Source organism: Scomber japonicus, chromosome 11 (assembly GCF_027409825.1).
Source record: "Scomber japonicus isolate fScoJap1 chromosome 11, fScoJap1.pri, whole genome shotgun sequence".
Classification (NCBI taxonomy): Eukaryota; Metazoa; Chordata; class Actinopteri; order Scombriformes; family Scombridae; genus Scomber; species Scomber japonicus.
Genome location: NC_070588.1, coordinates 26373528 through 26394766, shown reverse-complemented (window position 1 = coordinate 26394766; position 21239 = coordinate 26373528). Strand labels below are relative to the sequence as shown.

At 38.1% G+C, this 21239-nt stretch overlaps 1 protein-coding gene across 1 annotated transcript; it reads left to right on the top strand.

Moving 5' to 3' along the window:
- The first annotated feature begins 3806 nt into the window (after window positions 1–3806).
- LOC128367679 (CD209 antigen-like protein E) lies at window positions 3807–11191 on the top strand. The gene is made up of 7 exons (XM_053328293.1): window positions 3807–3876; window positions 3972–4073; window positions 4585–4671; window positions 5459–5563; window positions 8393–8535; window positions 10035–10138; window positions 11024–11191. Exons 1-7 carry the CDS (start codon window positions 3807–3809, stop codon window positions 11178–11180), a joined length of 768 nt encoding a protein of 255 aa, XP_053184268.1. The 3' UTR covers window positions 11181–11191.
- Window positions 11192–21239: the final 10048 nt, after the last annotated feature.

The following is a 21239-nucleotide window of genomic DNA, read 5'->3' as shown; positions in this document are numbered from 1 at the left end:
TCATAAACAGAAACAAAACCACCTTCTCCAAACTGTATTAAAGTTATAACAATATGCTTATAAAACATGTCTCAACTGAAGCTGGCTCCTCTTGTTGATTTTCAGGTACAATACAAGCATCTCAACATAATATAGTCATTAGCCAAAATCATAACAAACAGATCTGTTAATCAAAGATGTAACATGCAGGGAGTTCAACTTGTACTTTGATCTAAACCCCAAATTCAAATACAGAGGACATTCAACAGGTGGAGCATCAAGTGTAGAAAACAGCAACCACATTAAAACTAAATGTCCTGCAGTTAATACTTCATCTCAAGTCCTGGAAGAAATCCTTGCTCAAGTGGCTGTATGAAGCAGATTCTTCCTCCATGCCTTTTTTCTCACAGCATCTATCTCTGAATAGCATCACACAAAACAAAATACATAGCAAAAGATTCAACATGTCTTCATTTAGAACAATTAAGACATCCTTTAATTGTTAAATGAATATACTGGAAAAGAAAACAAACATCTGTATAAAATTTTTGTATTATATTTTTTACCATACAAATGTAACATTACAAAGGAAGTGATTCATTTATTCATTCTTTCATTCTTTCAAAAGCCCTGTCCCCGGTTGGTAAAACACTTCAAGGTGAGTAGTGGTTATTGTTAGTGTTAAGTCTCCAAGAAATGAATGCAAGTCAATTTAAAATACCCCAAAAGTGATTTTAAGTAAACCTGTGTTGGGTCTAACCAAATGACCACATGTTTCAAGACAATGGAAGTCCTGAAGAAACTCAACTTCTCAGTCCTTGGTTGTTCACACCCACACGCACACTCACACGCACGCACACACACATGCACACGCGCACACACAACCACATCTGTACATAGGCACACTGAGTTAGATTCCTTGTGTGTTTTTCCCTTGGTTTTGTCATTCTTGTAAATAAAAGCTTCTGCATATACCAATAACTACAAGTCATTCAATGTTAAGTTGTCATTTGGTTATAGTTATTAAACTAATATTAACCAGAGTGCGTCTTAATAGCTAAGTATATTTAATGGGACTGAACCAATTGGTTATCGTTTCTCTGTTTTCAAGAGTGGTGCCCCCGCTATTATGAACCCTTATGAATAATAATTTGATTGATATTCATTATTAGTGATTATCTTTGATATGTGTGACTAAAGTTCCTGAGGGGTATTGCACAAATGTAGAATAAAGAAATCCAGGATAACTGAGCAAGCGCAGCTTGATCTAGTCTGACCGGCGCATCTTGGCTTATTCGGTTGCACGTTTGCTGAGCCAGGATGAAAAGGTGCGGCTATGTCAAGCCAGGTGTAGATAGTTGGGATCAGTGCGTGTTCACGGCATTCTCAAATAGACCCACGGGATCGATCACAGAATCACAGATTGGAAAATGGAAAGGTGTTGCGCGTCATTCTTCACGGCCGCTGAACAACAGCTCCTGATGGAGTTTCATGATGAGGTTAAAGAAATTATAAGAAAAAAAGGCAACACAAGCACAAAGCACTGTAATCAAGGAAAGGGAGAAAGCCTGGCAGACAATCGCGGACCGGCTCAATGCATAAGTAGTGCAATTAATATACAATTATTGGGTTGAGCATAGCCCCATGTGTTCAGGCTACAATCCTCGCTGCAGGCGACCCCGGTTCAAATCCCGCACCAAGCACTCCTATCCTGCATGCCATACCCCCTCTCTGTCTCCAGTTTTCCTGTCTCTCTCTACTAACCTGTACATCAAAGGCAAAAAGCCCAAAAATATACTTTAAAAAAAAAAAAGTTTAATACAACAGTGCTCCACTAGAACTGTCAAAATTACAATTAAAGGACTAAAGAAGTTACTGTCCAAGCCCACTAATCAACAGTTTTGATTTAAATTAAATTAAACACTTTGATTTAAATGTGGAAAGTAAAAGTGCATGCTACTCAGGAAGTATAATTAAGTGCAAACAATTATTATAATTAGGTGTAGGGCAGGGGGAAGGCGCAGCTGCAGGATGCACTTCTGCAGATGAGGAGACAGTGTTGCTGGACTCCAGGCTTGAGGTATCATGTCAATTTTGTGGAAATGTCTTGCTCATTTAGCCCATAATGGATATGAAGTCAGTGATTTGGTGCTAATAGAAAATAACGTGTAACAGGACCCAGATGCTGCTCAGCCTCAGAAGCAGCCAAGTAACATTGTGAGTATCGGCTAGTAAATAGTACAAAGTAAATCTACTGTACATTATACACAATAATGATAGCACATGAATGACTATAAAATGACTGTTGGAATTAAACAGTCAACAGACTTTAATGAAACGACAATATAGTCTATTATATCAACATATTTAGAAAGACCATGGAAATGCTGTAAAACCCATTAATTTGTCACATGATTGACAGAACTGCCAGATAAATCCCTGAGAATAATCTTAGCCTGGTTGTTAGCCTGGTCTGGAGCAGGCTAGCTGCAGAGAATAAATCACCATAGTAACTGGGCCAGGTTAAATTTAACCTGCTTTCATGCAACCGACTTGAGGCTAAAGTCAGCCAGGATAACTAACATATCCCGGCTTAATCCCTTATCCTGGTTTCGTGCAATACCCCTCTGTTGGTGTTATAGCTAAAGATGACATCCGCCCATGTAAACAACATTAGGCAGACACCTTGACATGTCATGTCAACACAGTTTTGACAGTTGTTTTTCATATGTATGACTGTCACCATTGCAAATGTTTGAGGTCACCTCCATTTCTGGTTGATTTAGTTGTTTACTGGGTATTATACAGTAGGGTTAATATATAGTTTTAATAATGATAATTGTTACTCTTACTGTATAAAGCTTTTTCATCTTGATTGACTGTGATGTACTTTCTATTTCACATCTTAGCTTATGTTTAAAAGATTTCCTCGTATAAAACACCACTGTATGTTCCTCTGGAAGCCTCCTCTCTTCATATCTTGATGTGTTTAAGGGATTGAAACAGCTTCTTTGGGTCATGGTCTGCAGGGCAGAGCAGTGAGGAAGCATCTAGTGTCTTCTACATTCAGATTTACTTCACTGTTTTCTGTCACCTAAGTGTGTGAGGGAACACTCTGACCCTAAATCACACATCCAGATAATGAATCCTAATGACTGGTGATCAGTCATCAATCAAACTAACTAGAATACTCTTCATTTTCCTGAATAATCACACTATATCTACATATATAGTGCGTAGATATTCATTTTTTATTCATTACCATTCAGATATACTTCACTGTTTTCTGTCTACTTTGGTTTGGACTCAAAAAGTTATTCTTACTCATTTATCTAGTAATAAGATTTCTATCATCATATATAAGGCACTCGTAAACCCAGGACAGAGTCCATCTGTCAGATTATTAGAATAGAGACAACTCTGCTAGAGAGGGGTAAAATAAAGGTTTGACTTTTCATCTAAGTATGCAAGAAAATGCTGTGACCCTAAATAACACATCCAGATAATGAATCCTAATGACTGGTGATCAGTCATCAATGCAACTAACTAGAATACTCTTCATTTTCACTAATTATCACATTACATAGTCCATCCCAGAAACATCTATACTCATAACCTCTACAATAGTCTATATCTGTTTCTAGTAAGTTGTTACACTAAAGCTGCTGGCACATGAGACAATTTTCATCACCACTAAAAGTTGTGACTTCCTCTTCCTTCCTTGAATAAAACAAGAAGTTGAAACAAGTGGACAGTGTCTTCTACAGTTCATGTACAGCAGCCTGTATTGCACAGTTCATCCTCTCAGAAATAGTTGACTTTGAACAATGGAGGAAATCTATGCCAATGTTGAATATGTAAAACCTGTTGACTCAAGACCTTTGACCAATCAGACAGGTAAGAATGTTGAGTCAGACAGAGATGCTGACAGATTGAGTTGTGAGTAGTATGTTTGAATCTGTTATTAGTCCTGTTCACTGGTCTTTGTTCAGGTCCGAGGAGTTCAGAGAGGAGATTTCATGGAGCTGTTGTTCTCTGTCTGGGGCTGCTGAGTGTTTTCCTGCTGGCTGGACTCATCGGCCTCGGTGTCCACTGTGAGTCTGATTTTCATAAGTTAACATCAGAGTCAACCTGTTATTTTCAGGATCATTATTCTACTTTGAAACATAAACATGTTTTACCAAAATATTTATTAGACACTCTGGCATGTGTTGGTACTCCCTCTTGACTTTTTCCAACCTTGTCCCTGTCTTGTTGTTTTCCTTAAATCACATTTTAATCAGTACCACACAAAAAATAAAGTTTTGTTCAATATTAACATTCTTGGTATTTATAAAGACAGTACAACAGTGATAGGATCTACTTTGTCTTTCTAATGATGTAGGCTACGCTGCACAAATTTGATTGATTTTAACTTCAGCCTTTGATTGGATGTATTTCATAGATTGCATAATCATACAGTTTGACTTGACTGATTAACATTGTTTATAATGGAAGTCAACATAAAAAATGTTTGATTTGATTCAAAAACAAACTTGAGTTAATATCATTATTGATGCTTTAGGTATTTTGTGGTTAAGAAACATGTATCTTGATATATTTCAGATTATGATGTGGTACGTGGGTTAACTGAAGAGAGAGACCTGCTGAATGCCAACCTCACTGAAACTACTGAAGAGCTACACCAGCAGAGTGAGTCCTTGTCTGTACCTGCATGTTAAGAAACAGCTGATCAGTACCCACTGACCATCTGGCAACTGCACACATGGCGAAAACTTGGGTTTAAAAGGACACTTTTGGAGTGGTATAGATTTTGCTTCTGTATTTCGAAATGGGTGCTTAACTTCCATATAAGATTGTGGTCTACACTGCAGAATGATAATGCAGCTTCTTTTTTTTACTTATACACTACAAACCACATTCACACACTGATACACTCTCATGCACACTGTTGGCAGCAAGCTAACCCGTAGTGTACTGAGCAACCATCAGGAGCTATATGGGGTTCAGTATCTTGCCCAAGGACACTTTGACATGTAGACTGTGAATTGAATTGCTTGTGTTGGTACTCCCTCTTGACTTTTTCCATCTTTTTTCAACCTTTTTGTCTTGTTGTTTTCCTCAAATCACATTTTAATCAGTACCACACCAAAAAATAAAGTTTTGTTCAATATTAACATTCTTGCTGAGAAAAGAAAAGTGGTATTATTATAAAGACAGTACAACAGTGATAGGATCTACCTTGTCTTTGTAATGATGTAAGCTGCACAAATTTAATTGATTTTAACTTTAATCTTTGATTGGAGCTATTTCATAGATTGCATAATTATACAATTTGACTTGACTGATAAAAATGTTTTAGAATTGAGGAAGTAAAAAAAGAAATATTTTGATTTGACGAAAACAGAAACTTTAGTTCATATCATTGATTGCTTTAGGTATTTTGTGATTAAGAAACATATATCTTGATATATTTCAGACAGTGATGTGATCCGTGGTTTAACTGAAGAGAGAGACCTGCTGAATGCCAACCTCACTGAAACTACTAAGAAGCTACACCAGCTTCAGAGTTTGTCTAAGCAGAGTAAGTCTTTGTCTGTGTTCTTACTGAACAGCTGTTTCTTTACATGCAGTTCAGGACTCACCACCGTGTTAACACTTATATCCTATATATCCTGTAAACTAAATACACTGTCAGTTGCCTTGTCTCAGTAAGGCAAGGCAAGGCAGTTTTATTTATATAGCACATTTCATACACAATGGCAACTCAATGTGCTTTACATAAAACAGAAAAACATATAATTTGAGAAACATTAAAACATACAATTAACCCTCCACCACCCCTCCCTCCACACACACACACACACACACACACACACACACACACACACACACACTAACAATAATAAAAACAAAGTACAGAAAAATAGAAAGAGAGAAATAAAATACTAGAATAGAGCATTAAATATAAGATTGCAGCATAAAATAATGATTTGCTTTAAAATCATTAAAAGGACATAGAGTTCAAATTAAAGATTAAAATGTGAAGTGCTTTAAAAGAGCTCAATCATAAGCACAGCAGAAGAGAAGTGTTTTAAACCTGGATTTAAAAGTGTTCACAGTTGGGGCTGATTTCAGTTCTGCTGGTAGTTTGTTCCAGTTGTGTGCAGCATAACAGCTAAAAGCTGCTTCACCATGTTTAGTTTGAACTCTGGGCTCAACTATCTGATCTGAGTCAGTAGATCTCAGAGCTGTACTGGGTTTATATTCTACTAACATGTCATTCATGTATTCTGGACCTAAACCATTCAGTGATTTGTAGACCAGTAGTAGAACTTTAAAATCTATTCTATAGTTGACTGGGAGCCAGTGTAAAGACTTCAGAACTGGAGTAATGTGCTCTGATCTCTTTGTTCTGGTTAAAACTCGAGCTGCAGGGTTCTGAATGAGCTGCAGCTGTTTAATGCTTTTTTGTGTTTTTTTGTGAGTTCAGTCAGAAGACCGTTACAGTAGTCGAGTCTACTTGAGATGAAAGCATGAATCAACTTCTCCTGGTCTGTTTGAGACATAAAACCCTTCACTCTGGATATGTTCTTAAGCTGATAGAAGGCTGTTTTGGTGATTGATTTGATGTGACTGCTGAAAGTCAGATCTGAGTCTATCAGCACGCCAAGGTTTCGGACTTGGTCCGTAGTTTTTAGAGAGAGTGACTCCAGATGTTTACTGACAGCAATCCTCTTCTCTTTATTGCCAAAAACAATGACCTCAGTTTTGTCCTGATTTAATTGAAGGAAATTTTGGTTCATCCAATTAGTTACTTGCTCTAAACAGTGACACAATGACTGTATTGGACTGTAGTCATTTGGGGACAGTGCTAGGTATATCTGTGTGTCATCTGCATAACTGTGATAGTCTACATTAGAGTTCTGCAGAATTTGACCCAAAGGCAGCATAGACTGAACAGAAGGGGTCCAAGAATTGACCCCTGAGGAACTCCACATCTCATAGCCATTCGATCAGATTCATAACTTCTAATGGTCACAAAATAACTACGCTCTTCCAAGTAGGACCTGAACCAGTGTAGGACTGTTCCGCTGAGTCCTGCCTAAGTTTCCAACCTGTTCAACAGTATACTGTGATCCACAGTGTCAAACGCAGCACTGAGATCCAACAGGACCAGAACTGACACCTTGCCTGAGTCAGTGTTCAACCGTATGTCATTTAACACTCTAATAAGAGCTGTTTCTGTACTGTGGTTAGGTCAGAAGCCTGATTGACATTTGTCAAAAAGGCCACTGGAGTTCAAGAAATTGCTGAGTTGATTAAAAACCACTTTCTCAACGATCTTGGCTATAAAAGGAAGATTTGAGATAGGTCTGTAGTTGGTTAACATGGAAGCATCCAGTGTTCTCTTTTTTAAGAGTGGCTTAATGGCAGCTATTTTTAGGGGTTTAGCAAACATGCCTGATTGAAGTGAGCTATTTATTACTTGTTGCAAATCTGTTTGGACAGAGTTCACAATAGTTTTTTTTAAAAAGTCTGATGGCATTGTGTCAAGACAGCATGTTGATGGTTTTAGATGCTGCACTGTTTCCTCTATGGTTTTTTGGTCAACTGTTTTAAATTCTGACATCGCAGTTGAGTTATTCCTGGGAGGTCTTAGGGATTGCGTAATTTTATCATTTTGTTGATTTGTGTTGATATTTAGCCTTATGGACTGGATTTTTTCACTGAAAAAGCAAATTCATTGCATTTTTCTGTGGAAAGGAGTTCTGGAGCTATGTGTTGAGGGGGGTTTGTAAGCTTATCAACCGTAGCAAACAGAGTACGAGTGTTGTTGATGTTCTTATTAATAATTTCATAAAAGTGTTGCTGTCTAGCTTGAAGTAACTAATATTTAAAATTACAAAGACTTTGTTTGTAGAGGTCAAGGTGAATTTGAAGTTTAGTTTTTCTCCACTTACACTCTGCTTTCCTGCATTCTGTTTTTAAAGCCTTTATCATCATAGTGTTCCTCCATGGTGTTTTCAGTAACTTTATTACAACCTCTCAGTTTATTTAGACTTGATTTTTTGTCAAACTTTAGCCCCTCAGAATTATTTTTATCATGTACTTTCTAGTTAAAGAGTTAATTAAGTCCTATAAACAGGAAGTGACTGTAGCATCATGAATTGTTTTAGCTCTCTCTTCTCTTTAGCCAACAGATAAAATAAACTTAGCTGCCAATCCTTTGTAAATGACTTTGTTTTATACCTGAGAAATGTGTCTGTTTTAGAATGAGTAGTATTCATGCAGTTTAGTGTTAAAAATGTGCTTTATCTTACTACAACAGTCTCTGAAACCAGATATTGACAAATAAAAGGATATAAGCTGTGTCCACTGTTTAATTTCTCATGTTTAATGCATTTTACAGAGAAAACCTGTCCTGCAGGATGGACTATGTTCAACTATACTTGTTATCTCATCTCCACTAAATCTGATTCTTGGGAAAACGGCAGACAAGACTGCAGAGGAAGAGGAGGAGATCTGGTGGTCATAGATAGTCATGAAGAACAGGTACTGTGTGTGTGTGTGTGTGTGTGTGTGTGTGTGTGTGTGTGTGTGTGTGTGTGTGTGTGTGTGTGTGTGTGTGTGTGTGTGTGTGTGTGTGTGTGTGTGTGTGTGAGTGAGTGTGTGTGAGAGAGAGCGTTGGTGTTTAAGGAAATAGTTTGACAATTTGGGAAAGACCCTTATTTGCTTTTTTGCTGAGTTAGATAAAATTATTGAGACCAATTTCATGCCTTCACACTGAATATGAAGTTCAGCAGTTGAGGGTCTTGTTATCACAGTGAAGCTGCAAGCAGCAGGGACTCCAGGAAGTTACTGTGTCTGGGCAACATATTAATTAGTTAAGTTTGGAGGTGTTGATAGTGTGGTCTCTAATTATCAATAAGTATTTTGTTGTTCTAAAAATGTTGAAGTCCAAAAAAGATTCAATCAGGAATCACCAGGACTCATCCAGCTGAATGCAGTTAGAGTTTTATTGTCGACAGCAAAACCTGGAATCCTTATACACAGACAGAATCTATGCATAACACAAAGAACTAAAACTTGGGGTCCCTTTTATACTGCATGCAAAACGTTTCAACCACCCACCATCCCCCCATTGTGGAGTGAATTTCAACCAATCAGCTTTCTTTCAAAACCACATGATCTCATTTTCTTGGCACCTATTCCTAAGATGCCCCCTACTACACTCTTTGTGGCTGCTTCATTCACTTCTTGGTTTGCAGGTGCTTCTGGTCTTTTGGAATCTTTTGGATTACATCATTCTCAGCCTTGAGTTCTGTTTTGTCCTCACTCATAGTTACCCAATACTCCCCACAGCTACTGCTTACCACAGCTTTCTTCAATTTCTATGTTACCCAATTACTTTTCTTACTGCATTCTTTTTCTATAATAATAATAATTAAAGTGTGGTATAATCACATATATTGTGTTTTTTATGCTTATTCAATCATAAAGTACTTATTCACTCAGTAGATGCAGAATTACACCTCTTCGTTTAACATAATGCCTTCAGATTTGATCATCTTTAACAAATAATAGTCAACAATCAAGTACCCTTTTAGCAGATACAATATTGTTCATTGTTAGTTATTATCACCAACATTTTACACTACAATAGGTTGATTAAGAGTATTTACAAAAACTGTCAAACTTATTTTACTGAATATTACATGTTTGTAATTCTGTTTCTCCATATTCCACTACTGCTACTTCTGTCTACCCTGTATTGTACTTTACTGTACTGTACTGTACTGTACTGTACACAACACGTCTGTCCTGGAGGAAAGTTCCCGCCTTTACTGCTCTTCATTTATACTAACTGTTTTTTTCCTCACTCATGAGTGTTTGGCTTGACTTGCTCTCTAACCTTTCAGATTCAAATTCTAAAAAATGTTTTTTTAACTAAAACTTCTTTAAAGTATTCTTATCAGAATTGTTCAGATTAGTCCTTTATGGTTGAAACTAAATGATAAATGCAGTGGCTTTCTTTCCTTCATATTGAACAGGATTTCCTCACTTGTATTGCAAAGCAAACACGCTGGATTGGTTTGAATGACAGAGAAAAAGAGGGGACCTGGAAATGGACGGATGGAACTCTGCTGACTCAAAAGTAAGACAGAAATATAATTCACCTTTCTGTTATTCATCTCAAGCTTATTTGTTTATTTTATTATTATTATTATTTTTATAACAGCCTAAGTTATTCAATTTTCTAATATGTCTCATTCAAATATAGCTGTGCAGAAATAATGGTATTGTGATTTGTCAGAGTAACTAATTAATATAACAATAATAATTCATGAAGAAATAACATACATTTCATATAGGATCAGGAGTCTCGTGAGACTCAATCTCTACTTTGAGATTTTATTGGCAGGCAGCCACTCAAAATAGCTATGTCATTAACTATGTCTCCTATTCAGTTCTAATTTCCTGTGCAATTAATTCATTTGCTGGTAAAAGCAGGTCATAAAGATGAGAGACATGGCCTTTGGTGGAAGTTTCAGCTAGAAGCATATGATCATCAGGTGGGATTTGAGGGAACATCGAAGAATGAGTTCTTACAAAATCCTGTAATTGGAAGTAGTCAATACTAGTGATCAAGTCAGAGCTGCTCAGTTCACTTGGTCAAAGCTGATAGACTTGTATGTTGACCCCCAACATACAAGTCTATCAGACAACACTGATCTTTTCTGGCCATGGAAATAAACCTGTGATCAATTTTAGAAGATGAAAAGAAGTGATTTTCACAGATAGGAGTTGACTGTAGTAGAAACAACAATGGGATTAGTTGTGTACTGTGAGTAAGAGAAGGGCAAAGTACTACATGTTAAAACATAGAGAGTCCACTGGAACTTTGACAGTCACTAGAAGCTCATTCATGGCCCTTTGTAAATGTTTCTGTGTGGTACTTGTGTTTTAGCCAAGCTAGCAGCTCTACCAGAGAGTTTATGTCAGAGATTGACAGTCATGATTTTCATTTTCATTGACTTAGGTACTGGGAGAAAGAGCAGCCTGATAATGGAGGTGGAGATCCACGGTGGGGAGAAGAAGACTGTGTGACAATCAGACCTGAAAAGACTGGACCAAACAACTGGAACGATCTTTCATGTGATGCTTCTGAGAAATGGATCTGTGAGAAAATGCCTTAGCATCAACTTAAAATGAGAGTGTTGAAATGAAATATATAATATTATATATATATTATCATCTATAATTGTTCTTGTATGTAATATTGTGTTTCTCAGATGGAGAGAACACAATAGAACATTAACTTCCTGCATACTGAGAAAAGTAACAGCATGACATGATATTTTTAGCATGTGTGTCTGAATGTGGACGTTAGTTCACACGGACTGAGAACAATTGTTCATAACAGAAAAACAAAACCACCTACTTCAACTGTATTAAAGTTATCACAATATGCTTAGTAATGAATAAAAAAAGTCTCAACTGAAGCTGGTTCTGTAAGATCTGTTAATCAAAGATGTAACATGCAGGGAGTTCAACTTGTACTTTGATCTAAACCCCAAATTCAAATACAGAGGACATTCAACAGGTGGAGCATCAAGTGTAGAAAACAACAACCACATTAAAACTAAATGTCCTGGAACAATACTCCTACATCTCAAATAAAATATGACACTAAACTAAACCATTTGGGTATGGTTCATTTAATTTTAGACTCTACCTTTAAAGCAACACAACACAGCCTTAGAAGAACAGTTTGCAATTGACTCTACCAAAGCCTGCCTCCCATCCCTATACCAGCTGACTCTGCTCTCTGGTGGTTGCACACACACTGCACCTGTTGCTCAAACTCCTTTGTGTGTTCAGCAGTCCTCCATCCAATCTGAGATGGTGTTCTCCACAGCTGGAGACACTATAAGGCCAGAGATATATAGGATCCTCCCAGAGAAAGCAGACATGCTCATATTTCTGCTGAACAATTGGTGATTTTATGACCCAGTTTTGTATTTGGCTCATGCTTATTTCCTTTTGAAAAGAAGTATTGTAATTTATTTAAATGTTACAGCAAGTCATTTATTTTAAGATGCTCATATGTTATTAGACATGGTGATCACACACTTCAGATTGTGTGCAGTCGCTGGCCTTAATCTTTACTGAAGACCTGTAGGCAATATTCTGTTTGGGCTTTCAGAGTCAGGGTATACTGTGTAGCATGAATGTCCCACTCCTCTCTCTAGATAGACAGTAAAGGGCTGTATTGGGTTAGGGTTTGGAGGTGATCTCCAAACAATCCTTACTGAGTAGAATTGATTCAGCCATAACTCTAATGTAGCTAATCTCACCTCATAAATGGTTTAGAACAGTTTAGAAATCACTGTTATACAATAGCATTTGCCATGGATGAGCCAGATAGGACACAGAGGTGGAAGGACATCATTCAATGCCTGCAATAAGTAATGTGGCCACAGCAGTGTGGACAAGGAGAAGGGACAGGAGGACTGGAAGCAGAGCAGCCATCAGGACAATAGTGGTAGAGACATCAAGTAGACTTTCCACTTTCTGAACTATATTGCCATATAGTGGTATTGGACTTACACCCCATTTGTGTTGCACGAAGTGCAACACAAATGTTGGAATGCACGACAATGTTGGAATTCCAACATTTGTTGGAATGCACGAAGTTTAGTATTAATGTTTGAGTTTTTGATCCCTGGACCAACTTGGTCTACATGTCTTCTGCCTATTATACAGTAAATTATTATTATTATTATTATTATTATTATCATCATTATTATTATTATTATAATAAAGTAAACCTGTTACTGCACTGACCTCTGCCAGTTTCAGAGTGTTCCTTTGATTTTGAAGTAAGATGTTGTGGAGAGGCTGAAGACCTCAATGGTCCAACTGAAAGGTTTTTTTGTGCGTCTTTATCAGTCTCTTAGAAGAGGGGTCTTCCTGGTCTTCTACCTTGGAGCCCATTTTCCTTCAGACAGCAACAGGTGGAACTTGTTGTACCTTTAACTTGAAGATCAGCTTGTGTAACCCACTTGAAGCAGCAGAGTAATTTTCTCCTTTTAAACTGGCTGCATGAGTGATTGTAAGATTGGAAACATCTGTGATACTAATTAAAACACAACAGTCTGCTTAAAGTATCACTACAAAATCAATTATTTCATACAACATCAAAGAGTACCAATCATTTATGCTGTGTAGACTGTAGATCAGTCGTAACAGTGTATGGCAGTTGCCTCTGTGGTCTTGGCCACAAATACCACAAGGCTCTGCCTAAATTCATCTGCTTCCTCATTAAAGCACCTGCTGCTACTATTCAGTTGAAAAACTGTGTGAGCTTCAGTACATGCATTGTAGCTTGTGCTACAGACTGACCCTTTACGAAATAGTTGGCTTTCTCATGAACGATGGATGAAATTTATGCAAATGTTGACCCAACAACTTCAACTAAACAGACAGGTAGAAATGTTTCAAAGATCTAAATTACTATCCTAATACTGATCTGATCTTTTCTGTTTACTGTTCTTTCATTGACTGTATTCACTGTTTCTGTCATCAGGTCCACAGAGCTCTGAGAGGAGATTCCAGTCTCTGGGGCTGCTGACTGTTTTCCTGTTGGCTGGACTCGTCGGCCTTGGTGTCCACTGTGAGTCTGATTCACATTCTGATGGTTAAGTCAAACTGAAATTAGGAAGAACGTTAATTTTATCCATAATATACAGAAAACAGACAAATCTTAATAAATGAAGAAAGTTGTTTATGGTTATTTTATTGATCACATGGGCAATTAATAGATTTTTAAATAGATGGTGAATCATAAAACAAAAACTGTGAAAGTGAGTTGTGAAAGAAGAAGAAAACTCCATTGAGTGTTTTACATAGCATGAGTGTAGCAGGTGAGGAAACATACTGGTGGACTGCGAAGGTGAAGATTTTGTTAAGAAATTAAGACACTGTTAATTACATTAACCAGTCCTTGGTTGCAATATAAAAACATCTATAGTTTGAAGCTAACTGAATGTTATCCATATTCTTCCAACTTTAGCTTACCTTCAGCAAATCCTCCACCTAAACACATATTTTATCGTGATGTACCTCCTTATGTTACAAACATTACCTATCAATATTGTAACGGGTGGAGGAAGTGGTAGGACCCAATAGCAGCACAGAACACCAGTGAGCAGTTTGAAAAAGTCTTTATTACAGTCTGCAAGGTAACTGAACAGGTATAGGCAGAATGTGAAGCCGAAGCCAAAACCAAAGCTGGAGGACGCCACACAGCCACATGGAAACAGGAACAGGTGACACTCGAGGTCAGGGACAGAAGGCTGGTGCATTTACCAGGGAATCATTCTGTGAAGAAATGCTGGAAGGTCTGGCATGTAGATAAAACAAATGCAAATGACGATCTGGCAAGGTAACTGAATAGGTATAGGCAGAATGTGAAGCAGAAGCCAAAACCAAAGCTGGAGGACGCCACACAGCCACATGGAAACAGGAACAGGTGACACTCGAGGTCAGGGACAGAAGGCTGGTGCATTTACCAGGGAATCATTCTGTGAAGAAATGCTGGAAGGTCTGGCATGTAGATAAAACAAATGCAAATGACGATCTGGCAAAGAGTGAGTGGACAACAGGAGTATATATACTGGATAGATACAGCCGAGGTGCAGCTGAGAGTCCAGTTGATTACTGATGAAGCCCTGGTGAACAGAGTTAACTGATGAGGTGGGTGTGGCTGATTAGCAGGAGTGGGGCAGGGGTGTGGTGAATGGCAATTTACCAGCAGCAGGAGAAGAGCAGAACAGACTGTGACAAATATAGTACAGCAGAGGAGTGTCTCTCCTGAGGGAGCAGAAGATTGATATTACCAACTAAGCTGCTAACTTTGAGCTTGCAAAATGAACGAGACAGCCGAGGGCCCTCATTATTATGCTGTCAATCATCATTTCACACCCCTCACGCTTCATACTACGCCCCCAAACTAACAAGTGACTGAATAAATGACTGTAATATATGTGTCTTTCAGACCATTACATGTTTGGGTCAGATGAAGAGATCTTCATTATCCTAAAAAATCTGACTGATCAACTCCAGGCCAGTAATAACAAGCTCTCTTCTGTGTCTGAAGAGAGAGACCTGCTGCATGCCAACCTCACTGAACTAACTAAAGAGCTTCAGAGATTGTCTGTACATGGTGAGTGACATCTGTGGCTATACAGTTATACAGTACTGCACACACAATGTAGAAGAGCACCTGCAAAAGACATTATTGAAGAGTTCGGTTTAGAACCTGCTCTATGTGTAAAGTGCCTTGAGATAACTTTGTTGTGATTTGGCGCTATACAAATAAAGATTGATTGATTGATTGATTGATATGCTAAAAATAAAAGATGATGTGGCAATCAGTCCTAATTTTAAAATGTATCTTCAATCAAGAAGTTTGTTGTAACTTGTTGATTGTAACGTTGTAAAATAATAATAAAAAGAACTGTTTTTGTGTTTACTCAGCTTTATAGGTTTTGAAATAGTTTTGGTGTTACTAGGGGAGTTCGGGGGTATGCTCTCCTGGGAGAACATTTTGAAAAAACAACCCCTTAAATAGTGGCTTTAGGGGACTTTTAAGAGACTTATAATGGCAAAATTTTGACTTAAAATATAATACATTCAAGTTACTGTATACTCAATTAAGGGCTTATGCCTAATTAAGGTCAATAGGCCTAGCAGGTGGCTCACTGGAATCAAAAGCACTCATGTAGTTCTATTTCAGGTAGGGTTAGGGTTATGCTGTTGAATTTGTTGTCCACTAGGTGGCAATGTCCAATAAATACAATGCATTTCAGCTAATGTAGTAGAAACCATAGCTTTTATATACAGCCTAAACACCTTCAAGGTTACTCTTCAACATCCCTGTTCAGTTTAATTTTGTCTTCATTCACTAAATTATGATTATGATGACTATTGTTACTGCTGTTTTATTGTCATGTTAATCAATCGACATTAAATAGAGGGATTGAGACACTGTTAGTGCAATGCAAAACTATTTAATGAAAAGAGTAAAAGTTGCAAGTTATGAAAAGGTATTCTTGCTACATTACAGCTCTTTGCTTCATATTGAACACATTGAGTGAAAGAACAATTATTACATACTGTCACTCAAATCACCACACCATAAAAACTGAAAAGATGATTGCCTCATTGTTATAACTAAATAATATCTTTGAATATATTTGAATCTTTGAAAAAGGTATTCTTGCTACATCACAGTTCCACTGCATCTTGAACAAAATGAGTGAATGAACAATGATGATTACAAACTCTCACTCAAATCACTGCAATGGATATTTAATAAATTGTCATAACAATTTCGGACATAGCGTTGGCGCTAGTGTTAGCCTACGCGAGGTCAGCCAGGCTAGGCTCTAAAAGTACCTTTACATTACCACCAACTTGAAACAGCGTTTGGCAGATCACTGGATGATGCTGCAGCAGTGGTTGGCAATACATTTCATCAGTCCATTCTGACTGATGAGTACTCAATGACTGAGAAAGATCAGACAGTGACTTAGACTACAGCAGACTGATGTTAGGCGGCACCGCTAGGCTCGATGTAAACATTTGTATTCAATCAGACTACCTGTTTAGTTGGTTTAGTCAGTTTTAAAAAATGATAATAATAATAATTAAAAATTGTATTGTGTATGCCACACACAGATGTATACTTTGTCTTGTTTGCTTCAACATTATAATGAATAAAGCCTCAACATATCAACCAGTCTTCAAGTAATCTCACAATGCTCTCAAAACCACACAGCATCCTACAAGGCAATCACTTCAATGGTCATCAAGTTAATTCAAACTTGTCACTTCACTTGTCTGGCATTCTCAGCTTGCTTTCTATGTCATAGCACTCTCTTCAGGTTCCATTAATATTAACCTTTATTTTACTTTGAAAGACCATTGAGGAGGAATCATCACTTGTATTAGTGTGGAGAAACAGCAAAAACAACACAACAACAAATAACACAAAAAAACCCTAAAAACATATCAAGAAAGTTATTAACAGAATATTAAGAAAACGTCATCATAACAAGCAAAAGCAAAGCTTTTACTGGCCTACTTTGAAAAGCATTTTATATATTTAAAGGGGGACATCTGCTGGCCAAACCTGATATTGAGCTCATGATCAAACAGTGAGTCAAACTAGCTACTATTTTTTATAACAATGTTTCTTTCTAGTTATAGTATCCCATCTCAAACATCTGACATGGGGACACAGAAAGACTGGGCTCAAATAAACACATAAAGTTTGATATCATTTATCAAACTAAAACTGATGCCATCAAAATAATTTGAAAGATGTAATAATCAATCACATGCTTAAAATAATATTAAAGTTTCAGAAATGCTCCTTAGTTGGTAGAATATCAACAAGTCAATCCTGGTCACATGTTGTATAATTCACAGTAGGAGTCATTTACTAAAATATGGTGAACCAATTCTGTGTTTAATAAGCATGTTTTAACCCTCATACTGTGGAATTAGACAGAATTGCTTCTTGTCTAATTTTAATGTTGTGTGTTAGAGAACTTGTCCTGCAGGATGGAAGATGTTCAGCTGTTCCTGTTATCTCCTCTCCAGTAGCAGTGCTTCCTGGTCAACAGGCAGACAGGACTGCAGAGAGAGAGGAGCAGATCTGGTGATTATAAACAGCCCTAAAGAACAGATACACAGTGTTTGTTAGTATATTTGCACTTTTTTTAAAATACTAATTTGTGAATTCATTCATTATTTTATGTATTTATGTTCATGGATAATGGTTGTCAGCCTGACAATAATTCAAGTTCTTTGGATGATCTTGTGCTATTTTGTAGCATGTTTTTCTGGTATTTCATTCCATCCTCAGCAAGCTAGCTAACATTCTTTTAACCTTTCACTGTGTTTTAAATGAACTCCAGAAGCAGTCACTCATATGCTGCAAGTAATTAATCAGTACAGATCTGTGTATCAGTTAAAGACCGTCTGTGGAGTCAAACACATGAAACATGATATCTGGCAACAGAGATTCTGTAAACACTAATTAATGCACAATTGAATGAAATTCATTTCTTTTTTTAAGATTCATTTTGGGGCACTTTTTGCCTGTACTTGTTAGTACAGTAGTAGCATAGAAGCAGACAGGAAACTGGAAGAGAGAGAGGGGAACGACCTGCAGCAAAGGTTCCTTGCTGGATTTGAACCAGCAATTATGTGACACATGCTTTAACCACAGCTATCCATGCACTCCTACATTTATTTTCTTAATGATGAAGGTGTGGTTTTTGTTTTCAGTTTATTAAATTGTAAAATAATAAGACAAAGAAACCCCATAATGCATTAAAGCAGTAAAGAAGTACTGTGCAGGTGGGATTTTTAATATAAATATTAAAACAATATAATTAAATTAAAATAATAAAACAGCTAAATTGATTCTTATCAAATATATTTGTAATCATATGTAAACTGCTTATATAGTGTTGTTCAAACAACAATAAATAGTATGCCTTTCTTTTCCTTCTTTTTTAGAAACCAGAAGTTCTTCTCGACCTTCACCGAGGAAGTCAGTATGAGTTGGATTGGTTTGACAGACAGAGACACAGAGGGAACCTGGAAATGGATTGATGGATGTCAAGTTATGTCGTCTTCGACCACAACTTTGCCCAAACTTGAAAAACTGCTTTGTTCACCGCAGGGATGCAAGGGACAACTCAACTCCATTCCATAGTTCTATTTTTTATTTTCCTTGAAGGTGGGTTTGGTTTTGTCAGTACAGAACAGAACAGATAATGGATGGATCAGGGTAGGGTGGAGTAGGTTGATAATCTACGATAACAGAAAATGTGAATTAGTTTCAAATCAATCAACAAACATCTTCAAAAGATTTCTAAATAAATGTAAATGTACAAATGTAAGTAATAATTCAAATTAACTTAAGTCTTGTTTGTTACATTAACTGAAAGTATTACAATACATTTTCAATCATTTCACTACTCCATAAATAATATATATAGGCAATAAAGTAAATCACTTAAATCATGACACAACCAATTCAACTTAATATACTTTGCCTACAAATTTCACAAAATATCCACAATTAAGATCTGATTTCCCCTACCAGTTGCGTCCTTCAGTCAACCAACAGTTGCGGTCGTGTGTGAGGTGAGAGGGCCTGACTGAAGTGCAGACAAACATTTCAAACCTCATGGGTGTGCAGGTGAATGTGGTCCACTTCCTGTTCCTGTTCCTGATTATTTTGGTATTTTTTGGCTCTGGGATCGCCCTCTGCAGGTTTGGAGGGATAGGGTTCTTTTTTCCTTTTTTTTTTTCTCAGTTGACACAACACCTCCCACTTGACCTCCTGGTTCTTCAACCCAAGGAGGTCACACCACATTAATGATGTCCACGATCCAGATGTGTTTTTTTTCAATTTTGCTCTTCAACTGGCAGCAATACGACTATCCGTCTGACATCCCTGTGAAGAACTGTTGCAGGTATTTTGGTTGATGGCTTTTTCAGTTTTTGAGTGGGCTTCACAGTTGAGACTGGGTAGCTGGGGAAGGTCCTGACATACACATCCCTTACAATTCCTTTCTTGTCAGTGTTGACATCACCCACTCTGGCAAGCCTGAACTGTCCTCTCAAGGCATTTTGGTCCGCCAGCCAGACAACATCTCCAACTGCCACGTTCCTGTGAACTGTGTGCCACTTGGTCCTGACAAACAGGTTTGGTCCTGCTAACTGACTCCATTTCCTCCAAAACCGGTCCACTTCTGTTTGGATAGCTCTTAGTCTCTTGTAGGGGTAACCTTCGAAATCAAAAGTCCCTGGATCTCCGCTGGGTCCAGTTCTTCCAAGCAGAAGTGAATTTGGGCTGATGTATTCTACACATTCTTCACGGCTCTGAATTCTGGCATCAATCGGTCTTTCATTAGCAAGGTTTGAAGCCATGTAAAGGAAGGTTTGAAACTCACTCCATGTGAACACTCCATCGCCTCCCAGATTGTGCAAAGCCCTCTTCACGGTGCGGACAGCAGCTTCAGCAGCTCCGTTCCTGTGAGGTGAGTCAGCAGGGTGGATTTTCCAGCTCCATTCTGTGCCATGTTTGGAGGCTTCATTTTCAAGCTTTGATTTTTCCAGCCGGTCCAGAAACATATAAAGCTCCTTGAGGGCAGGTCTACCTCCAACAAAGTTCTTTCCAGGATCTGACCACAGTTTCCTAGGATGTCCTCTTAGTGCTGTGAATCGATGGTAAGCCAGCAGGAAGCCTTCAGCTGACTGGTCACTGACAAGATCTGTGTATATAGCTCTGGATGCCATGCAGCAGAAGACAATTCCCCACACTTTGAGCTTCACCTTCTTTCTCACCTCATCCTTAACTTCATAAGGTCCGAATAAGTCCACTGTTGTGTACTTAAATGATTTGGCTGGTGTTATTCGCTCAGATGGAAGGTCACTCATGATCTGCTGGCATTTCCTGGCCTTTGCTTTTCTGCAGGACACACAGCTGTCGACAATCTTCTGGGCTAGTTTCCGGCCTCTTACCACCCAGGCTTTCCTCCTCATCCGCAGAAGTGTACCTGCTATTTCCTCATGATTTGCACTGTGTGCTTCTTGAGCTAGAAGAGTGGATATCCAGGATGTGCAGGGCAAGATCGGTACTGTTGTTTCCTCCTCGTTAAAGATTTGGAACCTTCCTCCGCAGAGCAAAAGTCCAGTACTTTCATCCTTGAATACAGCAAGTCTGTTGAGTGCAGTGTCTGGAAAGGTCGCCTGTTCCTGAGCTGCAAGGAAGATATCCCTGAGTGCATCTTCACACTCCCTAAAGCTGAAGGAATTCCCTCCCCTTTTGGCTTACTCGTGCCTGCAGTTCTGTCCAGCACCTTTCTCCACTTTGTGGCAGCTCTCCACACCCAGGCAAGAACTCTGGTCAGCTTAGTTAAACTGCTGAACTTGCTGATGTCAAGGATCCTCTTCACTGCAGAACCAGCAGGTGGTCTCTGGACTTGGTTTTCCTGTCCTCCATTAGGGCTGCTTTGCAGGTCCTTACTTTGGTCTGCTTTGGTCACGGCAGAGGTTGGAGACACTGGAGTTGCAGTGGTAGTTTGGGCCTGTTTGTTTCCTTTTGACTGTGCTCTGGTCAGTACCGCTGTGAAAGATTTCCTTTGGAGCTTATTTATACCTTCTCT